Genomic DNA, 20,000 nt, shown 5'->3' on the forward strand with positions numbered 1-20,000 from the left:
CTATGCCACCTGGTATTTCTGAGGGTAATGGTGAACAGGTATCTGTACCCCTTAGAGGGGATAGAGATCCTACTGTGTTGACGTGGATGGAAGCCAGTCAGCGGTGTGTTGTGTGGAACTCTCCTATTCTGCTCTTTGTATGTCTTGTGATTTTTTATGCTTGACACAGGATGCATTCTCTAGTCCAGTTTTTGTGTTTTTTTTTTCATTCCCCATCAGATGTACCACCCTGTTAAAATTTGGGACAGGTTGTGGATGAGTGTGGAGGCTTTTCTTCTGAGGCCTTCTGGTAGGTAGGGCCAAGGGCGTCTGGTATTTGTTTTCCAGGCGATGATCATCTTTCCATTGTTGACTGACAGGTCACTCCACATAAGGTTGGGGTTGTCCCACTGCAGTCACTGTATAGGTCTCCGTCATCTCTTTGCTATTTCAGGATTGGCTATCCTTAACTGGACGGTGTTGATGCAATTTTGCAATAGTGCATCTTCCATGGTGTTTGCTGAACCCTTCAAGTAGTTGATGGTGCAGGAATGTTCAGCCATTGCTGATAAATGATGCTGTTGTCCTGCTGACCATGTTTCTACCGTTTTTGTGAAGGCATGCCCCAAGGGTTGATGGTTTGGTTATACCACAAACTGTCATCCCTAGAGTATGTGCCGGAAGTGCCAGATGTCTTTGTGGACTGCAAGAGCTCTCTGTCGAAAATAGAGAATTTCTTTTCCGATGTTGCTGAAGAATGCTAGCAGATGACGACCATCACCTGTGTCCTGCTCAAGTACGGCACCCATCACTGTGCATGTGTCCGTCATCAAACTGAGGGACCTATGGGGTAGAGCAGTAATTAATGTGTGATCAGAGGTTAATGCTTGTTTTCTCACCTTTCTCACCAGACGCCAGGTAGGCCTGTCATTCGTCCTGCTTCAGGAACTCTCCATTCTTGGCAATCTTCATAGAGCCTCATCTCATCAACCTTCTCTCTCTATGTTTTTTAGCCATCTCATTTTTGGTCTTCCTACCAGTCTCCCTCCTTCTGGTGTCCATTCCAAAAACCTTATATGATATCTTTCCTCATCTATTCTTTAGGTGTGTCCAAACCATCTAAGCTGTCTTCTCTCCACAAAATCTAGAATCCCTTCCATTCCCAGTTCTCTTCTAATGTTTTCATTTCTTTGCCTATCCAGTCTTGTTACACCCTTTATGAGTCTTAGGGCTTTCATTTCAGCTGCTTGAAGTTGGCTTCTAGTTCTTGATGCTAATGTCCATGATTCATGACCATAAGCAAATATTGGCCTTAGAATAGTGAGGTATATTAAGATTTTCACTTTGCGAGGTATATTTCTGTCTTTCATTAGAGGGTAGAGCAGATATAGATTTTTACTGAATTTCTGTATTTGGGTAGTTATTTCCAGTTTTGAATCGTTTTGGTCAATAAACTCTACTCCTAAGCATTTGAAATTTCTACACTGCTTCAATGTCTGACCTAATTCTACATCTACGTTGCTTGGTGTTTTTGATAGGTGCATTATTTCTGTTTTATCCTTGTTGATCCAAATTCCATTAGCTGTTAAGATCACGTTCCAGTTGATGACGTTTTCTTGCAGCGATTCTGTGCTGGGGGCTATTATTGCATGGTCATCTGCATACATAAGGTTGATGATCATATCTTCAGCTTCTTCCTTGCCTCGTTCCCTCATATATTTATCGAGGAACAATAAAAAAGAAGTGGAGAAAGGCCACTGCCCTGTCTTACTCCTGATTTAATTTCAAACCAATCTTCATTCTCTTGATTTGTTTTTACTTGGGATCTGATGTTTTGATAGCTGCTATAAATTGCTCTAATAAGTTTCTCAGGGATTTCATAGTAAGAGTCTTTTAGGGCATCCCCTATTTTCATTCTTTGTACTCTGTCAAAAGCTTTTTCTAGATCTATAAAAGCAATATATCTGTTCCTGTTCCATTCCCAGTTCTTCAGGGAGAAAATCATATTGGTTGTCAGTCTTCCTGGTTGAAAACCATTTTGCCATTCACCCCACTTTGGTTCAACATATCCTCTCTATCTGGTTTCAAGTATTCTTTCATATACTTTAAAAGCGTGTGACAGGGATATTCCGCTATAACTGCTGCAATTAGTATTGTCACCTTTTTTATAGATTGGGCACATTAGATCTCTTCCCCAGTCTTCAGGTAGTATTTGTCCATTCCAGAGTATGTCGATTAGTAGTAGTAGCCAGATGACTCCATCCTCCCCCATGTTTTCAAGGAGCTCTGCAGGTATTGTATCCACTCCAGGGGCCTTACCATTTCTCATCCTCTTGAGGGCATTTTTTACTTCCAGTGTTGTTATGTCAGGTTCTGCATTCCCAACCACATCAAATTGTACATGCTCTTCAAGGTCATTGTTTTCGTTGTTTAGTAGTGTTTCAAAGTGATGTTTCCATCCTAATTCAATTTCTTAGGGTTCGGTTTAAATTGTCCCATCCATAGGGTCTTTGATTACATAAGTGGGTGTTTGGCTTCCCTTTCTATAGTTCTTGGCAGTGCTATATATGAGTTTTCTGGTACCTTGGGGATGATTTCCCAGATCTTCTCCTATTCTTTCCCAGGTTTCTCTTTTTGTTTGAGCTTTTATTCTTTCTGTTTCTCTCAAGGCTTCTTTATAGTTATTATGATCTTCCAAGTTCAAAGTTTTCATCCATTTTCTGAAAAGTTTCATTTTGCTTGCAACAGTAGACTTTAGTGTGGGGGTCCACCAAGCAGTTTGTTTTTTCCTCCTGCCTTGAACTCTTTTCTTCTGCACTGTATTACTAGCAGCACCCACAACAGCCATTTTAAAGTGTCTACATTGTTCATTTGGGTTATTGCTTTCCTGTTGCATTTGTTTAACTCTACTTATTTCGTTTTCATATCTAACTAAGCACTCCTCTTTTCTAATATTCTCCAGAATAAATCTTTCTCTCACTTGGCTTTTAATTGGTTTGAGTCTCATCACCTTTAATTTAATTAAGAGAAGCCTGTGATCTGAATCGAATGACACAGAGGGGATACTTTTTACATCTCTGACCATATAATCCTATCACACTGTAAATTTAAATGACTAATTTTTCCAGCTAGCTCTTCACTCACAATAAAACCTACTCCGTGTCGTGCAGCTCTTCCATCTTTGTAAAATAACTGGTAATTGTTATGCAATAATTTTTTCCTTCTCCTGGTAAATAGGTTGCACAAAGTCCAAAATGTATATTTTCATGAGCAATTTATAGCAGCTCACCAGCTTGCTAGGCTTGTTTTGCTGAAAGAAATGATCTTGTGACCAATTTAATTTTTTCTATTTTCCTTGTAGACAGTTATAGATTGGAATCATGATTGTGGCAGTATTTGAGATGAATATTTGGTAATAGTTTATTAGTCCTGAAAATTCTTGTACTTCTTTCATTGTTCTTGGTTTTAGGAAGTCGGTGATTGCTTTTACTTTCTCTGGTAGGGGTTTAATGGCATCTGGGCTTACTTGATGTCCCAGGATTTCCAGTTTTCTTTGCCCATTAGCATTTGTCTTCCCTTACCATGAGTCTATTTTTTAAAAAGTATTTGTAGTACTCTTGATGTCCTTCAGATACTGCTTGAAGTTGGGGCTAGATATGTGGATGTCATCGACATAGACTACATAGAAGGGGAGGTTGCCTAGTAGTTAGTTCATTGGTCTTTGAAAGGTTGCCCCTGTGATGCAAAGGCTAAAAAAGCTGTAGTTGGATGTCTAGGTACTGAAGGGGGTGATGATTGAGGTCTTCTCTATGTATATTTTCCTTTGCTACTGGAGCTTGGAGGTATCCTTCAGTACGTCTGTTTTGGTGATGATCTTTGCTCTGTTCATCTGGTTGGTTATGTCTGCTATGTTCGGCAACAGGTATCTATCTGGCTTCATTTCGATGTTTAGTCACCAGTAGTCTCCTCACGGGTGCCATGTTCCATCGGATTTTGGTACCATGTGAAGGGGGATGTCCAAGGGATGGGGGCTTCTTGGTATATTCCCACATTCTCCATTTCCTGGAACACTTGTATGGTGTAGGCGAGCTTTTCTGGGGCAAAACGTCTGCAGCACAAGTGGAATAGGGGCCTTTAGTTTCTATGTGGTGCCAAATGTGTTTTGCTGATTTGGTGAAGTTGTGCTGCAGGTCGTCTTTGAGAACCTCTTGGTAATCTTGTAGAAGTTGTCATATTTCTGGCAGTGGGGTACGTTCATCATCTCTGCTATTGCAGTAATGGTATGGTGACTGTTTTTCTACATGACTGTTGATGAGATGATGGAGCTTTTTTTTGTGAGCAGTTGCTTTGATACTACGTCCACTTATAGGTTGTGTGCTTGTAGGAAGTCTGCTCCTAAAATTGCTATTGTCCCAACTGCCATGATGAAGGTCCAACTGTAGTCTTCCCCACTGAATGACATGTCCATATCCCGCTTCCCATACATCTTGAGTGGTGCTCTGCTGGCGGTGAATATATGGAGGTTGGTGGGTGGAGTGGGGTTGAGTCATTCATGCTGACTGGCTGACACAAATGACCTGCATGCCCTGGTGTCGATGAGGAATTCTGTATATGACCTTTCTTCCCTGATGAAGAAACACATGGAGTCTCTACATTCGTACCTGGAAGAAAGACAGTGGTGAGCAGGCATGATTCTCTTATGAGGCAAGTAGTCTGTTTACCACTGACGTTTAGTTGGTCACGACCCTCTTGCATGTTTTTTTTTTTAAAACAGGCAGCCTATGTCACATTTGCAGGACTTCTTCACAAATCTCCAATGGAAGTAACACCTTCCCTCTAGTTCGTTTTTCTTATGTCTGGTTGCCTGGTGGAGGCACTGAGCAGGGCTGCCATGGTTTGGCAAGGTAGTTTTGTGAGGAGGATCTCTCTCACAAGGTCTAGGGTTGACTCAGGTTGGCCGTCTGTGGTGGGTAGCATTGAGCCATGGCAACTGCTTGTAGACATGCGATGGCCACTTGTCTGCTATGTCTGTCTCCATGTTGTTGAGTAATTTCTTGGGTTTTAGGGCAGGTGGCATGCTAAAGGATGACTTCAACTGGTCCTGTGAGCCATCGTGTGACTTGGTCGAAAACGTTGTCTGGCAGGAATACAAGGAAGGCAACTGCTTTGTGTACTGAGAAGGTAACTTTCTTTAATTGAAAAATTCCATCTGCCCTGAAAAACCAAGCTTCTGGGTTGTGGGGCATGAATGAAGGTAAATGTATGGAGGTGGCAGTGATGGTCTCGCTGGAGAGGCTGGCATTGTTGAGGTTGGCTGAGTCGGTCATCTCCTTGGTCACCAATGTAGTGAAGGCATGAGTAAGAGGCAGCGTCTGATTCAAGTAAAGTCATTGGATGAATAGCGATTATTTTCTCTAGTATCCTAGAAATGATGGGCAAAAGAGAGATGGTTCTTTGGAAAATTGTTAACTTAAAAAAAAGGCAAAATACAATTAGATCCACAAGATTTGGAGAGTTTTAGAAGATTGATCGCTGTATTTCTATCCACAATCTCAGCCATCGAATATTATCACTAGATTATCTAGTGCTGTAGGGATTATTTCCTGACGACATTGTATCGTCTCTTTGAAATCATCTATATGATATACAAGAACCGGATCATCTGCGTCTTTAGTGTATGAAATAGCATTTACGGGACAGAAGTCATTCAAGAGAGAATTCTCAAACGAAATTCTGGGTGTAAAGCTCAAGTAATAATAGTCGTTGAAAGTTCATGATCATCCACCGAAAATTTAGCTGTAACTTGAGTGGTTTCATAATTAGCAGACAGAGTGGAAGGTTTTAATTCGTTTTCCTTCGCATTATTGTGAGACAAAATTCACCTAGAATATTATTACAGGCTTTCATTAAGTGTATGCGGATGACGCCATACACAATAATGGTAAATGAAGACAAATTTTTATGCTGAAATTCATCCAAAGGCTTTAACATTTTGTGTTCTCCTGAATTTAGATTTCAACATTTCACGATCTTTAAGTGGTCTCTTACAATATTTTGGCCAACCTGTTTGTCTCTCAGGGTAGGTATGCGTTTATGTTTATGAGTGTGTGCTCATGTCATCACTTACTTGCTTGGTACCAGCAACGAGAAAGCCAACGCTTCCAAAAATCTGCAGATTGAGATTCAGCTGAAGTATGTTGGGGGTCACATGAGGGAGGGAAGGAGGGAAAGAAGGCAGTGTTTCGGACAGTGCATGGGAGGGAGTGATAAAAAAGAGGATTGTGAAAAACATTATCCTTCTCCGGTGACAGAGAGAGAGAGAGAGAGAGAGAGAGAGAGAGAGAGAACCTCTGTCCAGTAAGAAAGAAAGAGAGGAAGGATATGAAAAAAAAATCTGCCTGTAATGGGGGAGCGAGAAAAAGAGACGAGAATCTGAGTGAGAGGAGGAGCATGTTAATTAGAATTTTCTTTAAAGGGACACTGAGTGAAGAAGAAGAAGAAGAAAAGAGAGAGAGAGAGAGAGAGAGAGAGAGAGAGAGAGAGAGAGAGAGACATGAATGTAAAATACCAGTAAAAGAGGAGAAGATGAGAGATTGATGAAGAATAGGAAACTTTGTGCTATTCTTTAGCCTAGAACTTTACAATGTTTCCCTAGGCAGAATATAAATTAATATAAAATGGCCTTTTCATTTCTTTGGTCCTTCCCACTTTTCAGTGCAATAAAATGATGAATCAAATTTCATGCACTCTATGGTAATTACTCATACCCGGATGAAGGATTTTCTGCTCTGCTATTCCACCTAGCATACATTTTTACACACCCTTTCATAATATGCATTACCTGCGAAGTACATACTAAGAAGGGAACAATCTTAAAATTTAATGATTTTCTCCACGACGCCGAATCAAATGGGACTGGAAATACTTGGGGACGGATTTGTACTGGGGCCAAATCGACCTCCCGTTTCACACACACACACACACACACACACACACACACACACACACACACACACACACACAGAAGAACAATATGAAAACTGCTTCGATAATTTGATGAGAAAGAGTGAGAGAAACATGACTCCCAGCTCCAGTGTTTGGGAAACAGTGATGAAATAAGCGAAATGATGAGAAAATAACAAAATGATATCCTTCTCTTAATGAGAGAGAGAGAGAGAGAGAGAGAGAGAGAGAGAGAGAGAGACTCTGGCACTTACGCTTCATAAAACCACCAAACAGCGTGGAACCCCAGAGGAGAGGAGCGCTGCTGGTACCTTCTTAAAATTCTGATTCCAAAAGAGCAAAAGAGACTCCCATTCTAAGGGATTTCGGTGTAAGAAAGCAAAGGACGTTTGTGCAAATCCCGTATTTCTTCTGCACCCAAATCCAGAGATTTCTTTACAGGAAAATCCCTAGAGACACAGGCAGACAAATGTCAGCGAATGCATGAAGTACTCAGATCCATAATTCATAGATTCTTCTCAATGCCTTAATGAGTTCCGAGTGGTAGTTAAGTAGGTTCATTTCAAAATATAAAATGAAGGTTGATACGATCCTGAAAGCATAATTTTGTACACATCCTATGTACTCTACGTGAGTTTGCGATCAAGGTTCTAGGCTATTGCCTACGAAAGCACACTGCATGTAGGAGTAAATCGTAAACAGGAAACTACGAGGGAATTCTCATAATGAGGTCGAAAACAACGCGCGTCCTCGCGGTGCCACAAGAATCTTGTTCATGTTATTTCTGCTTTGAGCAAACGCCTCATTTTCCCACCTTTCCCACAATTTAGATCTTCTTCTTGCCTCACTCCTCAGGATGCTTTGTATGAGCACTGTTCAGCAATGTTATTCAGAAAGTGGTTGTGAATCCTTTTCGGAGGGTCACTGAACATGGTGATGCAGTTAGTCTTTCATCCTCCAGCTCCTCTTTGGGACTGACATCAGTCTCTTTCATGATACTTCTTTAATCATATGTTTAGACATCAGCATTTTCTCTTTTATGATGCTTCTTTAATCATATGTTTAGACATCAGTATTTTCTCTTTCATGATGATTCTTTAATCATATGTTTAGACATCAGTATTTTCTCTTTTGTGATGCTTCTTTAATCATATGTTTAGACATCAGCATTTTCTCTTTTATGATGCCTCTTTAATCATATGTTTAGACATCAGTATTTTCTCTTTCATGATGATTCTTTAATCATATGTTTAGACATCAGCATTTTCTCTTTTATGATGCTTCTTTAATAATATGTTTAGACATCAGCATTTTCTCTTTTGTGGTGCTTCTTTAATCATATGTTTAGACATCAGCATTTTCTCTTTTATGATGCTTCTTTAATCATATGTTTAGACATCAGCATTTTCTCTTTTGTGATGCTTCTTTAATCATATTTTAAGCATTAGTATTTTGTATTTTATGACGCTTTTTTAAACATATTTTTAGACATCAGTATTTTTTTATGATGCTCCTTTAATTATATTTTAGACATCAGTACTTTTGCCTTTTTGATGCTTCTTTAATCATATTTTCAGACATTAGTATTTTCTCTTTTGTGAGGCTTCTTTAATAACATTTTTAGACATTAGTATTATGTCTTTTATGATGCTTCTTTAATCATACTTTTAGACATCAGTATTTTCTCTTTTATGATGCTTCTTTAATCATATTTTTAGTAATGGTGAATTGGTTAACACAAATAAAATTTCGATGTAATTTTGACTTATGATGCCAACTTTATTTGCTCAGTCATCTGGCACATTTATTGTATACTTAAGAAAGTTTATGTGTGTGTGTTTATATATACTCTCCTCATCCTAAATGGCGAAGTGCAAATTGTACACTGATGCAACCTTTGACGAGAAATGGTTTGCAGGGCACTGAAGGCAAAGTCATGCTCAAGATCAAAGGCATAATAGTAATTTGTCTTTGGCCATAAATGTTTAACAGTACAAGCCCTCTTCCGTAATATGCACATTCCATTAAAGGCGGCACTGGGCACTATGAGGTTAATATCACAGTCATACTCGGAGGTCGATTGCCGAATATGAATTTAACCTTGGTAGGCAGAGGCCATAAATGAGTTCGATGTGTATACAGTGGGGTCAAGGTCAAACTCAGAATCAGAATTCCAACAGGAATTTAACGTTGGCCGTAAGTTTTGAATGACATGAGATGAAGACCTCACAACTGGCATGTCTAAATGAAAGTTCATGAAAGTATAATTATTGTCTTTTCGGTAATTAACTTGCGAGGAAATGGTTTATGTGAGGATTAATATATAACCACAAATGATCCAGTCTTGCAACGTAAATGGAATCGGTTTTGATTCTGGATGGGGATAGATGGTGCAAAGATTAATTAAAACTATCATGGCGTTAGATAAAAAATCGAGTATTTCGGTACTTTGTGCGACCCCTTTGCTCGTTATGTCATACTATTAGCACTCCGTATATACCTTCAGTGCACCTTATTCAATGGCATCTTTATGCACACAACAGACGGTTGGCTCCCCCACCCCCTTGGCAGTCTTCCGTCCTTCCTCATTATGGCTGAAGAGGAGGAGGAGGACATGTCCTCTTTTTCCTACCATATTTATCAATGACAAAAATACGCATTTTCTTGAATTGATGTGGTTTCCTTAATAATAATTTCAAAATTTTTCGTACTTGAATTCAGCAATGATTTTTTGATGTCGAGGCCACAGTTGCCTTTGAATTACTTTTTCAAAATTGTTGAAATGGTGACCATCCCTTGGGAGAGCTTTGGTGTTTTCATCATTGTAATAACTTCGCCGATTCGTCTCATTATATCATTATTACCCTTTTGTAAAATTCACAAGGTCTGTGATGGTAGTTTTACTGCAATGAGGACACTCACGGTTCTCTTCCATACACAAGCCAGAGGGATAGCGCGAATGAAGCAAATGAATATGACATAGTTCCAGAGAAAGATGAACATATCAAGTTTTTGTTTCAGTGCTAATGCTCTTTTTACCATCTTATGACTGATACTCTTAAACTAGTTACAAGTGATACACAAGAGGGTCCATCGACGTTAGGTACATATTGAACAAGTCTTACACATCACAGGATCGTTTATGAATTGGGGAGCTGAAACATTTTTTTCATCATCATCCTCATCTTTACATTGATGAAGTGAAGGCCACCCTATCGGGACTCGGCTGGTCTACTTAGAGGGCCCCTTTTTCCAGTTATAACTTATAATTTTTGAAATATATCTATTCTTGTAAGTCATGGCCGTTTTTGGATCGAGAAGTCTGAAGGTCCCCCTTGTATATCTTCCAAATTTATACATATTGTAACTTCGAGGGCAACTTACCAAGAGCCTGCTGTCATAAGCTCAAAAGGCGGGCTGTGTATATATCTACGTTTATTTATTCTTGATCCTACGTGTGGTTACACCTCTGAGATTCTGATGATGTCAATGGATGTCATCCTACTATTAAACACTGACATTCCAAAGACGTTATCTTCCGATAATTTTTGGCTAACTTGAATGTGTCATTTTGATTTTCTCCCATTATTTATCATACTTCAATAAAGTGCCGGAATCTTGCTTCAAATGGCATCAAAATCAGCTTTATACCATTAAAAATGAATTCATAGCAAGAAATAAAAAGCATTCATTGTTGGTCAGGGTGCGACTGACCAGGATATTGGTTCAATCCACAGTAGGTTTAAACTAGCTATAATAGTTTGAATACTTTTGCAGTAAAAACATTTGCACTTTGAACCCCACCTACTGAATTCACTGTAAGAAAGTGGAAGGAAACGCAGGTCGAAATAATAAAATCAATGTATAAGATTGCATCTTGTTCATGGTCTTTTTATACGGACAGATTTTGCATTGATTACTTGTGAAAAAACGTTGATATATATATATATTATATGAATATATATATATATATATATATATATATATATATATATATATTTATATGTGGGGGTCTTTTAAACTTAATACGATTCACACATTGGTTAATAGAGCACTGAAATACTCTTCGTCTTTGCAATTATTTCACATGGAAATTACTTTTTTGTTAAGTTTCTTCAAATCTAATTCGTTTCCATTCGAAATTGTTAAAAAAACCCATTACTAAAATACTTACAAAATTCTTACAGCCACCAATCCCTAATTTTAATGTCCCTAAAAGACTATTTTATGTAGCGATCCCTTATATATCTGACTTGAAATTTACATCAAACCTCACAAGAATCATTGAACATGAGATACCATGCCTTAAAGTGAAACTCATATCAACCAGTCCTTGCACAATTGGTTCCTTTTTTAACTATTAAGATGGCCTTCAGCCTTTTATATATAAATTTACATGGCCTGGATGTCCGGACGCTTACGTCGGATGAACTCGAAGGCTGTTAAGGGTCAGATATTGCAGTCACTTAGGCTTCAGCTTTCGCACTGGTCAGAGATTAAAACAACGTGAATTGTCTAACATCAGAAATCATGCCGTTCATTGCAAAATTGAAGTACAAATAGAACATTTTTCCATAATAGTCCATGTCAAACATCCTGACCATTTAACTCCCCTTGAGTCATTATATATCAAGAGCCTTGTTCCCTCCCTTAACAGTAATACTTCTTCAGCAACTCTTTACCTGGCATAGTTGAAGTCGTTACTTTTAACTTCTTAGTTTATTCCATCTTCTCTCCTCACAGTGGACGGTTTTTTATCTAAGTAGTCTTTATTCTAACCTGTATTTTACTTTGTTCTTTCATGTAATTTTAAGACTACTTTTAATATATGTGAATTCCTGTTTTTTTGGTACTTTTATTGTATGTTATTTATAAATATGTCTTTTTGTTCTTTCATAGACTGATGATGCACAGAGAATTCATGTGCGAAACGTTTCTTTGAATAAAACTTGTAATTTTTACTCCTTGTATCATGGACATCCCCCATATATATATATATATATTATATATATAAAACCTCCGGGATGATATATATATATACATATATATATATATTATATATATATATATATATATAATATATATATATATATATATATATATCATATATATATATGTATATATATATATATATATATATATATATATATATATATATTATATATATATTATATATATGTATATATATATCATATATATGTATATATATATATATATATATATATATATATATATATATATATATATATATATATATAAATTGCAGAAATCCATACAGCGCAAATAAGGTTTCATACAGCATACACCTTTTCCTTGTGATGCTACCCTCCTGTTTATTATCAAGTATTTAATACTGTCCAGCCTCAATGTTAATTGAGTTTAATGATCGAACGAATCTCTCGGTCTCTTAGTCTCTCTCTGCATAGTAGTAGTAATATATATATATATATATATATATATATATATATATATATGTAAGTTATATATATATATATATATATATATATATATATATATATATATGTAAGTATATATATATATACATATATATATATATATATATATATATATATATATATATATATATACATATATATATATATATATATATATATATATATACATATATATATATATATATATATATATATATATATATATAGATATGTAAGTATATATAATATATATATATACTATATATATTACTTACATATATATATATATATATATATATATATATATATATATATGTAAGTATATATATATATATATATATATATATATCATATATATATATTGTATATATATATATATATATATATATATATATGTATATATATATATATATACTTACCATATATATATATATATATATATATATATATATATATACTTACATATATATATATATATATATATATATATATATATGTATATATATATATATCTTTATATTACTACTACTATGCAGAGAGAGAATAAGAGACCGAGAGATTCGTTCGATCATTAAACTCAATTAACATTGAGGCTGGACAGTATTACATACTTGATAATAAACAGGAGGTAGCATCACAAGGAAAAGGTGTATGCTGTATAAAACCTTATTTGCGCTGTATGGTGATTTCTGCAATTTCTATATATGATATATATATATAATATTAATTATATAACATATAATATGATATATATAAATATATATATTATATATAATATATGTATATTTATATATATAGTATATAATATATAATATATAAATATTAGAATATATATATATAATAATAGATATAATATATATATATATATATAGATATATAATATATATATGCGTGTGTGTGCGTGCATGCAGATGAACCACAGGGTACAAATGCTGGAAGTCCTCTCATTAGGCTGTGCTTTGATCAATATTTTATACCTTAAAGTTCTCATGTTGCATTTGCAGTGAACAGGGGGGTAGAAATAACTAAAGGGCTAAGCAATGCGGAGAATTACAATGAAATGTCCAGGAAAAATGTGAATATATTCCACGGAATTATTTTTGCAAATATGCAAGACGAGACGCTCCGAATCCCTTTACCCCCAAATTCATGGTAGCCATAAATGAAAGGTAGTGAAAATTAGATGACATAACCTGCCAAATCTGGTTAATTCTTCTTGATTATGTAGAAAGAGCAACAATCTTTCGAGCGATGAAAATGCATACAGAGAATGACATCAAGATTTCGTCAAGAGTGCTAGAAAATCCGTAAATGGAAATGGAGTTGTGATTAAAAGGTTCTGTGTGACCTCAGCAACTTCACCATATCTGTGCGGAGTCATGAAAATGCTCATAGTACATTTTTACGCGGGCCAGTGATGAGGTCCACTGGTTCTGCCCCAGAGAATTGATCAAAATACGTTACTAGAGCTCTAAACACACCGGTTTGTTGATACCTTTTCTGATGCCAGCATAAAGTGGGATGTAGTCTTGATAAAAAAATGAAGTAACATATTGATTAACAGTTATTCTGAGCAATGATGTCCTGTCTTCATTGACGACATTTACATTTTTATCAGACACCTTTTGAGAACAGACAGGTGGATTACCATTCTCTAAAGACACTTTCATAGAATTATCTATAATAAGTGTGAAAGAACGGAAATTTAAAATCAGCAGGAAAAAATGCTCTCAAAATGTGGGTACAACCGTGCCAAATCCTGCGCCTAACATGGAGTTTTTTGAAAACTTATTTTGAAGGAAAATCATTTAACGAAATTTAATATAGTTAACCACATAATATATATTTGGACAAGGAATGAAAATGTAAATATTTCCTTTGGTAAATTGAATGGCGCACATTAATTTTGAAATGATTAACTCGTCTCCTTAAAATCTGTGCATTTCAATGCTGATGTTTATATCGTTATAATTTTTTTTCATATAAAACTAGACTCGATTATGTTTCAGTCCGATAGGGTACAAGGGAGAACCCATTTTTTACCGCAGGACCGATTGATAGCTGGATTATTTCATCATATATGAACAAAAACTGCACTAATATCAAACATATTTCATAGATTGTTTTACCATTTATTTCCTTTTGTCACATGAATTGATAAATACATCCGGTGGCCTTATCACGAAGATTTATTATCAACGCATTTTCATTGAATTCATGTTCTTGAATACCATAACATCAAATTTTTAAAAATATGTTTCTCTCATTATTACCGTAAATAATTGTTGTTGTTATCTGTACATCATATAATACAGTATGAATGTATTTTGAGTTTGTTCTTTTATTCCTGCGATCATCTACTCCATTACCAATATATTCAAGACTGCATACATGTGCCACTTTTAAATATCTTCATTATATATATATATATATTTATATATATATATATATATATAAAATGATATATATATATTATATATATGATATATATATATATATATATATATATATAGATATATATATATATATATATATATATAGATATATATATATATATATATATATATAATATATATATATATTATATATATATATATATTGTAACAGACTTACATTTTATGTCTGTATTCAAGGCCTCAGTTTTACGAAACCTAAAAACGAAAACATACTAGATTTTAATAAAGCAAAAAACTCAGAGGCCAGACCACCCATGTTGATGTATGGAAGGTGTATTAGCTTGCACTTCAGTCACTAAAGATTGGTCTTGGTATCACACTTCGCCTCCCTTCTAATGATCCCTTCCTATTGTCCTGCATCTTCTCGAACCTGTGTTGTGCCGTCGTTTCACATTTCCATTCCAGGTCACCCATCTGAGGACAGGAGGAAAGCTGGTGATTTCTAACGGTAAATGCCCTAAGAACACCCCAATATGGCAGACAAGGAAGCCTGGGAGAGCTGAGCCCATATAAGGCAGTGAAGTGGCTTCCCTGATGCATTTTTTCTCAGGTTAGGATAGACTCGGTGATCGAGACTCTGCCCGTCACCCCCTCCCCTATCCCCTTACCCTTACCCTACTGCATGCTTTTGTGGTGTTGATACATTTCCCACCAAAATCCTGTAACTTCAAAGTCTGACGCTATGTTCAAGACTGATGTCCAAAGGAAAAAGGTACAGTGAATTTTGGGTTTGTTTCAATCCACAATTCTCTTACTTCTTTAATTTTTGCCTGCTCTCACATATAAAGTAAATTCCCATTGCATCTCCTTCACCTTCAGAGACTAAGTGAAGTGGAAAAATATTTGTGACTCCCAACCATAAGTGTTCATTCATTTTGCTATCTTGTATTAGTTTTAGATTACTTACCCTCTCTGCCTTAAGCAAGTCCCAGTTACATTAATTGCGTTTTTAAATCGAGGTTGCAGTGCTTTCTTAATTTGCAGAATAGGAGACGGTGGTTGTTGTGTTCCCATAGTGCAAAGGTATTTCTACTGTCATTATTTATCAAGTTCCAGGGTGGAAGATTGAAGAGCTGTTATTTATTATTTTATGTTCCATGATATTGCAATAATCCTTTCATTCAATAAATTCTTTCCCATAGAGGGCTTAACATTCATTGGTTTTGCATAGTGGCACTCATTGATTTGTGAACTAATGTAAATTCAGTGCCACGGAGCCTAGTGCTTGTAGCTAAGGCATAACTATCTCCTGATCCATGTGATAATAACTTAACTAAGTTCAACATTGCATTTCCCTTAACTCCATCAATTTTGTTATATTTTTCCATATTTTTTGTTGCTACTTGCGTAACACCCAATTTTTTCAGATGTTAGTTTATTCCCAAATTAAATTGTGGATGTTGCACGGCCACACATGTAACAACTGGCTAGTCTGAGAGCTTTCGCAAGATAAATGAATCTTTATTGTAAAACCCGTTTTATGTTTGGCACCCTTGGACAGCAATACACAACCATAAGTACTTTTTTTTTTAGTATTTTCGTTTTACATTTCTGAATCCCAAGTCTTCAAAACATTGGAGTGATCCACTCTTAACCACGTGCTCTTACAAGTTTATTCATTGCTTCGGAGAGGAGCTTTGTTGCCACTCGCGCACATATTTTAGCTTAGTTCTCATTAGTGCATGCTATTTGCGAGACCTATTATCTCAAGTGGTTAGGCATTAGCTAAGAAAGTACAGTGATAACCAATGTTAATTGTTAAATTGACGGGAAAGTGTAAAATTCCCGCTGAAAACTTATGATAGCCATTCTAGCTGGGAAATCCTTTCTGGCAACCCTGCTATGTAATAGACAGCTGTTGTCTCTGAGTGACCAATTTATTGTTTAAACCTTTTGAATTCTCTGTACAAACGCTTAACTTATTTAGTTAAATTGGTGCAGAAGCTTCATTCAAATATCCCGAGTTTCGAATTTCCGCTAATCAAATTCTGCAATAGCCAGTTTTGTCCATGCACAAATCCCTAACACCTCTCCTTTGAATACAACCTCGTTCCATGTAAATAAACCAACGACTTGAGGGACCCACAAGCTTTGTTCGTTTGCGAACATCAAATCCACGCAAAACCAGTGCCACTTACTGTTAACTGAACATCAATCCACACCTGACAACGACCAATTGTTGTGTGTAACTACTTTACCATCCATACTGTAAGTGCCACTTTTATAGGCCTTTCAATCCTTGGCTCTTCCAAGCCATTCCCAGGCATCCAGCTCTGCGCCACAAGCATTCTCTTGAACAAACCTTCATCCCATGGGACTAGCAACCAACTTTCATTCTCTTTCCTATCCCAAGCCTTGGAGATTCCCCCAGTCTCGCAAACCGAGGATCCATCTTGGCCCTTCCTTCCTATTTTTTCCTGCCTTAGTGGGTTCACAGGCTCATGCCCTCTGGTTACATCTGGGTTCCCAATTCACAGTCCCACACTTGCTTTACGGAACAACCATCTCAATCAGTACTAGTTGTATTGTTGGCACTCACCATTCTATGTAGACTGTGAGGACTAATAATCAACAGTATACCACTCCCACAAAACCATGGCCTCCTACGCTGAAATATACCAGACCTTCCTAGAAATTGAATTCGAGAGGAGGGCATTGTGTCTACTACAGTTATTTATATATATTATATATATGTTATAAATATATATATATATATATATATATATATATATATATATATATTATATATATATATGTGTGTGTATATATATCGCAGACTAGACGGGCAAGGTGCTTATTTGCATGATGGAGAAGATTAAAGGCAGGAATACTATGCAATACAAATTTTGCTTTAATCCTACGTTTCGTGAAAACAACGCCAACTCTTCAGGGATTTTCTACACGAAATAATACCTGATTACAAGATCCAATAGTTGAAAGTGCTAAATCAATCTAATGGTAAAATTGCAACAAACAGACATAAATTACATGCACAATGACTAAAAATGAAAGTAGGAGTATAAAAGAATCATGGATAACGAAAAGAACATTTAAATATTTCGCAAATTTATATAAATACACAAAAAGAACACCAACATATACAGTCGTATGTAAAATTCATACATTCATAAAATTACAGCTAAAACAGCTCCACACAACTAACCTATCGGCAGCAAAGATTAAAACACAATCAAAGGAGTTAACATAAATTTTATTTTGTAGAAAATCCCTGAAGATGTGGCGATGTTTTTTTTGACAAAACGTAGGATTAAAGCAAAATTTGTATTGCATAGTATTCCTGCCTTTAATCTTCTTCATCATGCAAATAAGCACCTTGCCCGTCTAGTCTGTGATACACACACACACACACACACACACACACACACACATATATATATATATATATATATATATATATATATATGTATGTATGTATGTATGTATTGTGTGTATACGTATGTGTAGTATGTAGTATATATATGCATGCATGTATGTATATATATATATATATATATATATATATATATATATATATATATATATTATATATTTGCATATTTGTTTGCAGAAGATATTTATACTATGCCTATTGTAAACACATATGTTTGTATCCTCCAGATAGCCTATATATTGATGGCGTCCGGTCTCCCTAGTGGCCACCCATCCAATTTCCTACCAGATCCGACGTCGCTGATCGAGATTAATGTGTGCACTAACTTGCTGCTATGCCTTACCAGGATACGCACGAACTCGGTGGTCCTGAAGACGTACGACTACAAGTAGCAAGAGGTGTAACACCAGGTAATGCGATAACAATTGGACGTCCATCCGGTCTGAGCTTCGAAGCGCGACGGACGTTGTAGAGTAATGAATAAATGGTCGACTGCAAAGCTCCACTCAGCAAATGGCGCCTTCAGAGACGAAACCTGCAAAAATAAGAGAAAGTTCTTTCAGTCTGAAAGCCTCTTCATTCAGTCTCATCAATATTGCCATTATCATGAAAATTCTTGGCAGTAGGAAATATGTGAACGAACAAAAATAGATTGACGCCAGGGAGATGCATCAGTCAACATTTAATGAAAATGTTTAAACTCCGATATGTGTACGTTTGGTTTTCTACAAAATAGTTAAAATACCTTTGCAAGAACTTCAATGAATTACACTCCGTAGCCAGTTTATCTTTTTCATGATTTTAGATCAGATTTCTACATTTGCTCTTGCTGATTATTATAATGTCTCTTTTTAGTGATTTATTCATAATCTTTTGTTTATATTTTCTAGAAGCACAACTTGGACTGAAAATAACATTCGCACTTAACCGCGGAGCAATGGAGATTTTAGTGATATTTAGAATCGGAAATCAGTTAAAGATTTTCTATGGGGTCATGAATATTCATTGGAGAAAGAATGACTGCACGAAATGATATCTTGATAGACCCTCTGTCCTCTGGCTGTACTACATTGCACTCTGGTATGTATACAAATGGATGGGAATACAGACGACTCGCAAAAATATGTCTTTATCTGCGCTTAGTCACGCATTAATTATTTGACAACTGTATCAAGCAAATGAATTGTTTTTGTCATATGTTTTGATCATCGAGCAATGTCATCCACACAGATTTCACCGAGAAAGCTATTTGAACAGTAATTTGAGTCCTTCCGAGAAATCTCATTCCGTTAGTGACAGAAGTTTTGCTACAACTAATATTATTCTACACTACTTTATTTCACATACTCAATGTATCAGAGATTATTTTTCTTGAGTTATATATTTTTTTGAGTTATATATTAGTTATATATGATGTCATATTTTACGTGACCAGAATAGTCACTAAATTTCTTAAGAAGTTGACCAGAGAGCTCCATTCTGTTTTTAACCAAGAAATAAGTTTTCCAAAGAAACTCGTTAGTAGACGCTCCACTGATTTGCTAAACGTAGAAATGATATTGTTTATCCATTTTCTGTCACTTCAGAATAAGGTAGGCAAACGATGCTCTCATCCAAATACCAACTGTTTTCTTACTGAGACCCATCATAGGATAAACAACTCACTCGAGGAGCAATACTAGGAAGCCTTGAGCAGAGCCTTTCGCATTCCGAGAATTTTTTGAGAATCGTATTGACTCTTTCGCTCATCATATTTCAAGAACCAAGGACATCCAT

The 20,000-nt window shown here is 35.9% G+C and overlaps 1 protein-coding gene across 2 annotated transcripts in view; it reads right to left on the reverse strand.

Annotated features, from left to right (window-relative positions):
* LOC135201686 (lachesin-like) overlaps positions 1-20,000 on the reverse strand; it is a 494,533-nt gene that overhangs the window by 205,539 nt on the left and 268,994 nt on the right. For both annotated transcript variants that reach the window (XM_064230822.1, XM_064230821.1), the window contains exon 2: positions 18,568-18,759. In XM_064230822.1, the coding sequence (XP_064086892.1) occupies positions 18,568-18,661 (94 nt within the window). In that variant the 5' untranslated portion in view covers positions 18,662-18,759. The remainder of the gene's footprint in view (positions 1-18,567; positions 18,760-20,000) is intronic.

The sequence above is a fragment of the Macrobrachium nipponense genome, chromosome 28 (genome assembly GCF_015104395.2).
Source record: "Macrobrachium nipponense isolate FS-2020 chromosome 28, ASM1510439v2, whole genome shotgun sequence".
NCBI classification, from domain to species: Eukaryota; Metazoa; Arthropoda; class Malacostraca; order Decapoda; family Palaemonidae; genus Macrobrachium; species Macrobrachium nipponense.